Source organism: Pollicipes pollicipes, unplaced genomic scaffold, assembly GCF_011947565.3.
Source record: "Pollicipes pollicipes isolate AB1234 unplaced genomic scaffold, Ppol_2.1 Scaffold_4881;HRSCAF=5763_pilon_pilon_pilon, whole genome shotgun sequence".
NCBI lineage: Eukaryota > Metazoa > Arthropoda > Thecostraca > Pollicipedomorpha > Pollicipedidae > Pollicipes > Pollicipes pollicipes.
In genome coordinates this window covers 18279127-18288445 of record NW_023596576.1, presented here as the reverse complement: position 1 = coordinate 18288445, position 9319 = coordinate 18279127, and the positions used below count along the sequence as shown (strand labels likewise).

The window sequence follows — 9319 nt, the reverse complement described above, 5'->3', positions numbered from 1 at the left end:
GTCAATCTGGTCCGTACCAGAGTTGGAGACACCGTGTCATAACCAGATGCCTTCTTAGTGAAGCATACAATCGACATCCAGGCAGGGCACGCAGTGAAGAAGCACACTGTGCATAAGGTCTTTTAACATTTAAATGAGGTGTTAGCCGCGACTTCATTTAGCCCAACGAGTATAAAATGTCCGAAACGTTCTACATGGAGTGGGCAGACATTTACAAATTAACAACTTCACTTTTCCATGTTGTCCCACACGCTTTATTTTGATCACCTGCTGGAGAATATTAAAGTGGTCTTCCTTTCAGAGATTTTTGGATCTCTTTGACTTCCCAGGCGATGTCGACTTTCTTCCCGTGGAAGAACGTAATGGCTTTGCTCACCACCTCGTCACCAGCACCACGGTGCGTCAACCATCTGCGTGTTACGAAAGCGCTGCTGGTTTGCTAAATTTGTGCCCTTGTAACTTACAAACCTGTCACCTGGAGATTCATCATCCATGAACACATGGATAACAGAGGTAGAAAACTCCTGGCTTAACACCATTTCTTTCGGAACGACTTCGTCCGTTGGCATTCGTTAGAATGCAAGTACACTGACATATTGGGTGAGTATCGCCATCGCATCAGCATATGAAATGTCGTCGTTTCCAAATGCTGGACAAGACGGGCATACAATTTACTTCGCTTATATGAGGCTCATAGGCACCAGTAGTTAGGGACCCATAGAAGACATCTTTGTGACAGGTATAGACCACATCGCGATTTTATTCTGGTAAATGTCCTCTACGCATGATGTCTTCAAAGCGACCCTCACTGGCTCCTAAAAGTTTACCTGGGCGAATTGGGCAGGAGAATTGTTCCAATAAGTTGTGTGACGAGTGGTACGCAGCCGCACAGCAAGGTAGCATAGCGCCATGGCAGCAGGTCACTCAGGCTGAAGTTGATCAGGAGGCCAAGTGCGATCGCCATGCCAGGCAGGTTGCAGAGCACCCCGCGAGCTCGCGCTGATGACACCTGAGGGGAGCGGGCTTGCGCTGATGATACCTGAGGGGAGCGAGCTCGCGCTGATGACACCTGAGGGAGCGAGCTCGCACTGTTGACACCTGAGAGAAGCGAGCTCGCGCTGATGACACCTGAGGGGGGCGAGCTCGCGCTGATGATACCTGAGAGAAGCGAGCTCGCGCTGGTGACACCTGAGGGACAGGCAGTAATCTATATGCCCCTCTGAGATTATACATATCCGACGTTTGGACTGTATTTTATTGCAGCGACAGAACGGGACTCAATAGAACGATGACCCAAGAACATAAGTTGCACTTTGCTGAAGTTGACGAAATAAATACCCAAACGTACTGGAGCGAGCTAGGAAATCTTGACGAGCGATTTCACGATAAGCAAATGTGTTCATGCATATTGCCTGATTTGTCGTCGCACACGTTACTCGGACGCGTGTTGCATTGATGTGGGTTGCTGTGGTAATCATATTGCTTTTTTACTTTAATGGATTGATCGGCTTCATCACAACGTTACGGTCACCGTGAGATCCCGTCACCGATAATCATACCGTTTCACATGAGTATGACGGAACGGCCGAAACAGGTTGGCATGCACATACCGGTCTCCTTACGCCTCAAAGTACTCCGCCGGAGTCTGTGTTCTCCTTGGTGATAAGGTACAGTATTTCTCTTCGAAGCTACGAGCTTCATCATTTTTCAGGCTGCGTCGCTGGCTCGTGAAAGATCAGCCACGTTATCATCAAGGCGATGTAATTTTTTGTTGGTCATTTTGCAGTAAGCAAATGTGCTCATGTATGATCCATGACTTGACCTTCGCCATTTCATACCTCAACATGCCGATGCGTGCTGCATTGATTTGGTTCACTGTAGTAAACGTTTTACTTGAAAAAATTGACCGATTTCGCAAAAATTAAGAATGGCAAAAATGGTATGTTTAAATGGCTTCGGATTGGATGGGGAATTAGCCGATAGGCATTTGTTATGATGGGACCTACTACCAATATTGTCACGCACAACCTCCCAAAAAATTGTGGCGCAGCTCTTGGTGCATGCCGGCCCCACGATCAAGGACATGGTTAATACTGGCGAACCATTAGCTCAGCAGTTCGGTCAGGTCTCGATCCCTTTGCTTCAGCCGCCGTGAGCTTGCGACTAACCATCATGCCACTTCACTGTTAGTGAAAAGAAACGGCTGTGACAACATAGGGGATGGTAAGCACATGCTATCCTCATCACATCTCAAAGTACGCTGCCTTGGTCTGTGCTTCATTCAGCAATGAAAGTCAGCAATTTCTTTTGAGGATACGACCTTTCTCGCATTGAGGCTGCGCCCCGGGTCATGAAAGACAAACCATCCTATCGCCGAAATGATGGTTTTACGCATGCCACGATTCCACAGTTCTGTGCCTTACAATGACACAGAAACAGCGTACGAAATCCCTTGTCATTTTGGTTAGGACCGTGCTTTGCATGCATTGTTGTTTTGGCGAATCGTATGGGCACGTCAATATAACCAGCCTGCCACTCCATGGCGGCCATCCGCCGGCAGTTCCAACCTCGGCAATATAGAGTCTGCACACGGACGCGGTGAGGCCGATCACGACGCCGGCAGAGATGGTGCCGGCCAGCATCATGTCCCGGCTGCCGAGCGTTATCAGGGGCCACGAGGCCAGGCTGAGCGGTGCGCTCAGCTGCAGCACCCGCAGCACGCCCAGCCGGTCCGTCAGCGGTGCCGACAGGATAGAGCCTGCCGGGTCAGGGCAGGTCAACGGTCAGCACGCAGGTCACACACAAACATGCCAGTTGGTTCGTCAACGGTGCCGACAGAACAGGGCCTGTTACGTCAAGCCAGGTCAGGGGCTAGCAGCCAGGTCACGCGCAGCATGCCCAACCGGTACGTCAGCCACACCGACAGGATACATCCTAGCAGGCCAGGTCAGGTCAGAGGTCAGCAGCCAAGTCGTGAGTAGCAACCCTAGCCTGCCTTTCAGCGGGACCGATAGAAAACTAACTGACATATTAGGCGCCATAGTGGCTAAATTTTGCTTGCTTTCGTACCTTTACTTTGCTTTTGCTTCGCTTTTGTGCTTTGCTTGTTTGCCTTGCTAACGTTTTGTTATACAGAAAAATAGTCACATTCAAGGAATGAACATTAACTGCCACATACGCATCAAAACCATTTAACTATAAATCCTACTCAACTTAAAAAAACATACTGTTTCGCTGTGAGCAAGATTGCATGGTAAGCGGAAGGCTTTTTGGGTATCTTGCAATAAGCTCCTAAAAATTGTTTACTCAGGTCTTACGTCAGATTCGCAAAAAATCCTATTGGTTCGCGTTCGAACCGTATGTGTGAGGCTCAGCTGGTTATGAACAGATTCTCCGAGCAACACTGATTCCCTATTCCTTACCTATGACGCGACCCAGGTGAGAAATGGAAGCGATCATCGCTGATTCCTTATTCCTTACCTATGACGCGACCCAGGTGAGAAATGGAAGCGATCAGCGTGGCCTCGCCAATCGTCATCTGAGCGGCAGAACCGCCCGACTGCGACTCAGCCAGCAGCATCCCAGCGAAGCTGACGATGATGCCGTACATGCCCGCGGTCTGCGACATCACCACGGCCCCAGCGATCTGCCGACAGGGACCGCTCAAACGGACTGTCGCGCCTCGCCCCGCGCTGGGGCAAGCCTGTCTCACCCGGCGGTGATAGCTGTCTCGCCGGACCACGCGCTCCTTCTTACTCAAAGTTTTCGCCCTCGATCGTTCGATTCAAAATATCTGCTGAGAGAAAATATACGAAATCCACCCTTTATGCCATCAGAAAAGTTTGGCAACGTAGTAACTGCTTTTTACGCAGAGCCTGGCCCCGTTGCAACAGACATAGATCAAAGTGAGTTTGTAAAGCTATCACCAATCTCTCGGATTTTTTTTAAGGGAGGTACACGTCAAATAAAATCTTAAAGATGCGTCCCATTAGCCCGCGCGACAGTCCTGGATCACCGATATCGTAATAAGCCAGCGGTAATCACAAATTCAAATGAGGTGATGTTCATGTTCCATCGGTTCGTAACAAACACCAAAAGCGATATGCTACATGTTATACGGTCGGTCAGCCTTGTTGTCATGCATACAAACCATCATTTAAAAGCATGGATGCCTTGTCACAATAAAGCATTCACCTTTACCCAGTATTGCCATGCTCGAACTTAAATAAGCTTAGAAACAAATGGAACGGAAAATACAACCCGAAATGTAAATATGCTATAGCATGTTGTTTGGCTTTGTCAGGTCCACTGTCAAACATGTCACAAATCAAGCATGTACATGAAAGTTGCCAAGGCTGTCTGGGACCGTACCGCTCCGATTACAAATTTCGTTGTTGCATTTCAGGAGTGGCATTTGCATCGCCATGCCCACGGGTTGTCAAAGGCACCAGAATCTAGAAAGTTAACTTATCGACTAGGAAGTTAAAGGCTTATCGACAAAAGTATGTTCGGACGATCGAATCAAAAGTCCAGTGGGGTCACGATCTGATGACCGATTACGAAATCGTGTTTCGTTGGGGACGCGTCTTCCAATGTAATCAAGTCTGGCGAGCTGTGACCACGTGACCTTTATCAACATTTTGCAGCATTTTTGGGCTGTAGGTTTATTGCAAATGAAGTAATAAGCTCCAGGGAACCGCGACCCATGTTCGCGTGCGCAGCATGCGACACAAAGCAGAAAAAAATCATACTAGATCAGCAAGTAAAGTGAGCCTTGGAATTGTTATCCGTAAAAGCTTGTGCAAGGTTTTTGGTGATGTTCATTTTTGCTTTTAAAGGAGCGTTCGAAGTTTGCATGCGGTTCTGTACTGGGATAAACATTTTTAAAATCCTCAATTGCAATTTGCAGCCCTACTCTTTTAAAGACTTTAAACCTTCTGTTTTTTAGCTTCACGCTCCCAAAACTTGTGCAGACTACCTCATACAGACCATTTCAAGGTCACCAGAACATAGATAACACCATAGACACGTCACGTAAATACTGCCTCTTCCTTGAGAATGTGGAGGTGCTCAGTCAACGTAAATATTGTCATCCAATTATTCATGTCAGGCGTACGCCATCATGATCTCTGACACCGATGGTCTGCGGTTGGCCATCAGTCGATACAATGCATTCACAGCAAGTTTTAAGGACAGATTATGTTTTGTACTACATAATAAAAAAGTTGGGCAATGGTACAACTTATGACGTAAATGACATTTGAAATTAATAACTTAGGAACAGCTCTATAACAGAGTATATGAATGCAAGTAAGCAATATAAAACCAAGAATAAATATACAAGAACGCCACTAGAAAGGGCCAAAACACGAGCACATGACAATATCCGGTTCCTCAGGCAAGCTCCACTAGCACACCGCCACCCCTCGGCAAGTTCAAGTGCTACAGGTGAGTCAGTCAGTCCAATGCGGGGGCAATTCTGACACGGTTAGACTGCCAGCGACTGAGACGTTATAAATATGTCCCATGACGTTTTGCGATGGCGATGATGCTCTGAGCGGCATATTCACTTAATAGGGAATTTTTGTTGCTCATTAAAGGTTGAACTATTTCAAAATTTGGTCATTCAACAATGCTTGTTTCGCCAGTTTTTTTCATACTTTTCTCCTTGTTCTGCACCAGCAGGTGGGTGCGTCGACTTTGTATCTGATAATAATGAACGCAGTGCTGTGACCCACCTGTTAACATAATGTGATACCGCATCAACATGTCGTTTCAGAAAAGGCTAGCCTGCCTTAACCAGCTTTTATTTGTAACCCTAATGACATAACATGCCTATCAAATAAACGATAGCACACAAAAAATAGCCCCTGTCATGTACTTCTCTCACATAACTCACGAACTGTCAGTTAAAACTTTAACGACCCGTACTCATGCCGGGACTCCTCACGAGCTGCTAAGAACAATAGAACCGGACTTGGGTGCAAGGTCCAGGACCCGAGGGTGAAATAGGATCCCAAATAGCGACACAGGCACTGAAACTCAGACTCGGATTCAGAATCGGACTCGGGCTGGGACCCGGGCTCGGACTCACACTCGGACTCGGACTCGGACTCGGACCCGGATTGTTGGACTCAGTCTCATGCCCCGGCAATCGTCTGCATAGCCTTACCTGTGCCCCGAGTCTGTCGCAACCCATTTCGTAGCCCGAATTGACGGCACTAATGACGCACTCAGCACGCTCCAGGAGATTGTGACACTGGCCAGGACGGGTCCGCAGCAGTGGCGAAACCCTCACACACAGAACGTGCCGGCGCACGTACCAGCGTGGCCGTGAGGAACATCGTTGTCGATGGAATAATGCATGGCGGATGCGCTGTGCTTTATGTAAGGGCAGGACTCAAAGCGTGGTTAGTCTTATATAATAGGACGGACACAATCACCTGTGAACAGAGCCATGCAACCCTGCCCCCCCCCCCTCTCAAACTTTGGGGAAGGAACGATTGCGGGCGGTGGTCCATTCAATAGCGCAATCGTAGGTACCAATGCTACGCTGTATGCAGCCAGTGGTACATCTTTGTAACGTTAGTGACGGAGGTAGAGCATTTTGACCCCATCTAAGTTCCTGACGTCTACTGTCCGCCCATGGCGGTCAAGTTTAAGCTGTCCTTCACGCAGGTGCACTGCACACTGCTCTCTGTAACTGACAGCTAAGATCCCAACGTTCCTGCAACTCAGAACGGGTGCTGCGGTTCTGCTCCATGTCGTTTGACTGTGAAACTGTCAGAGTCGTGTCAACAGTCAGTTGCAAACACATCAACGTTTGCCGGGCAGCACCCGAGCACGCGACGCCTTGCACAAAGAACAAAGAAGATGCTTCTCCAACGCAGTGTCGGGTCGCTGCGACGCGCCTGGGTCGGCGCCGCCTCCTCAGTTGACTGACGTCATCGTTCTCGGGCGTGTCCCCGGAAGCGGCTGGCCGCTGAACGAGTGCTGGCCTGGAGTGTCGGAGGCGCTCCGTGTCAGGGTATACACCTTAAGGGTTATGTCTTGTTACAAACTTTCGTTTTCGAGTTATAACGATCTGTACGGTCGTTGAAGACGCTTTCGGAACGCGCGGGGTTCGTTGGGAGAGACTGAGATGAACTCAGAATGGCATAATCCGAATGCAAGACACGGGACAACTCCACATACATAATTATCAATTATCTTTTATGTTGTTGCGTCAATTATGCCCGGTCAGAGGCCAAAATGTCCAGAAAATGTCCCCTTTTGAGCTGTACAATATCATACGTAAGAGCGTATGCATAATGGCGGCAGGAAGCATAAGCAAACGTGCTTTTTTTGCTTCTGAGTACAATGGTGTGCTTTGGTGTGTCTTAACACGCATTTGGGTGGTCGATTGGGTACCCTTTGCTCGGGTTGGGGTCAGATTGTCCCCATGATATCTAAAAAACTACGAGAGCTAGAGACATCAAATTCACAGGGTGTTTTGGCCTGTACATGAACTTACTTAGGTTAAGTTTTGAGGTTCTTAGGTCGTGACTTGGTGTAAATAAGGTCAAACAAGGTCAAACTCCAGGCTGGTCTTTAAAGTGGCCCGAAATTGAATACCTGTTATAAGCAAAAGGTCACATGCGCTTTTAAGGGTAGTGACCTTGTTTGACCTTTCGAAGGTCTCGGTGATCGAAATCATGTTTTGTTTTGGAATGTTTTGAGTTTTGCATTTGAATAAGCGGCAAGGATTACGCTAGGCAGTATGCTACAAAAAAGCAGTATGACCTGGTTGTTGTATGTAAGTGACCCACGCTGCCCCCTGAGGGGTCCATGAAAGATATATAATGAGGTTTCAAACATCAACCAAACCTAACTGAGCGCCAGGAATTACCCAATACAGCACACCCCAGAGTAGTCAGACAAGCTGGATTTGACCTTGATTTCATCTTCATACCGGACCTTAGATCAATAGAATTTGTTCATTCAATTATTGTGTTGCCTGAGAAAGTATCTCAAACATGTAAGGCTTTGTCTAACACACCGTTGTTGCATCAGACCGAACGATTCTCTAGAAATAGATTTCGCTGAATGCATGGCTTGACTGACCTGCCCTAGATCAGTGCCTTTACAAGGCACATCTAGATTTTGGATACCAAACGATCCCATATTCTTTGGTCTACAGATAGGCAAAATTTGGCGTCGCTGCGCCGCGCCGTTCGGAAACTATTCTGAAAAACCTTTCGGGTTCAAACTGACCGCTACCCGAGCGCGTGTTGATCATCAATTTATGATACATGACTCCGCTCAGGTAACAATGCCGTTCCGCGGGACCGTCGGTTGCCGCCGCTGCATAGGCCGCAGATCGCCGTGGGGTCTTCCTCAAAAACTGTTGCTGTTCCGAAGGTAGAAAAGCTATGCAAATGTTTTTGGTGACAAAGCACGCGCATTGAAGGCCCCATTAGCTACGAGGTATTTGGACGCCATTGCGCAATACAGAAATGCATTTTATTTCTAAAAAAAACCTGGGAGGTAGCATCGACTGCCTCTCCTATCAGGGCGACGATAAAAGGGTATGTTTTTTATTTGAAGATAATGACGCAGGCATCAGATGTGATTAAACGGCTCGCTTATAGGTATTGGCATTCCTTTGAGCAAAAACGGCTACTCCAGACAGCAAAATATGTCTATTTCGTAAATATGCTACTCAATGCGTCATTGTTTGATTGGGTCAGGGAACGTTTGTATGACGTCAGAGGTGCTGCCAAACTGGCGGTGCGTACCAATCACTTGTGGTGCTTCAACTCGTTGAGAGCTGGCAGTTGCGATGCTGGACGAGCTTGCTGAAGCAAGTATCGTCATGGGGTCGTGCTTTGGCATTTTCTTGTCGTGTTCTTGCATATTTGCCCGTGACTTAATGTCACTTGTATTCACAAGCTAATCTCTGGCGCTATTCTCAAATTGAGTGCCTCATCTTTAATGACTCTTCCAAAAACGTACTTAAGTGACACCCCCATAACGAGCTGGTCTAATAATAGCACTTGGTAGAGTCACTGCAACACCACCAAGACAAAGTGGGGATTTCAAATTTCATTATTTCCATGTTAAGCTTACGCTGTGGACGCTTTGAAAGAGTGTTTGGGATTGGCCCGGCGGGCGGCAGGGCATGTTACCGACAAGCACATTAATTCAAGTTTGAACCAGAACATTACTGTGGAGCATGTGATATTTCTATTCCCAAAGTCAAGGTGTTGCTCAAAAAGGGCCTCTGTGGTCAACGTCATAAGGGAGAAATTGAAGTCATACTACATTATTTCGTGATTTA

General features: G+C 47.5%; 1 protein-coding gene across 1 annotated transcript; it reads right to left on the bottom strand.

Moving 5' to 3' along the window:
- Positions 1-280: 280 nt before the first annotated feature.
- Positions 281-6231, bottom strand: LOC119100074 (sugar transporter ERD6-like 6). The gene is made up of 5 exons (XM_037223188.1): positions 6173-6231; positions 3481-3646; positions 2568-2758; positions 828-1009; positions 281-410 (listed from the first exon to the last, which is right to left on the bottom strand). Exons 1-5 carry the CDS (start codon positions 6197-6199, stop codon positions 281-283), a joined length of 696 nt encoding a protein of 231 aa, XP_037079083.1. The 5' UTR covers positions 6200-6231.
- Positions 6232-9319: the final 3088 nt, after the last annotated feature.

Coding starts and splice junctions, on each gene's coding strand:
- LOC119100074 (XM_037223188.1), bottom strand. CDS start 6,199: ATGGGTTGCGACAGACTCGGGGCACAG. Junction 1,010..2,567: donor GCAGACTCTATATTGCCGAG/GTTGGAACTGCC, acceptor CGCTCCCCTCAG/GTGTCATCAGCGCGAGCTCG. Junction 411..827: donor CTCCTGCCCAATTCGCCCAG/GTAAACTTTTAG, acceptor CGTAACACGCAG/ATGGTTGACGCACCGTGGTG.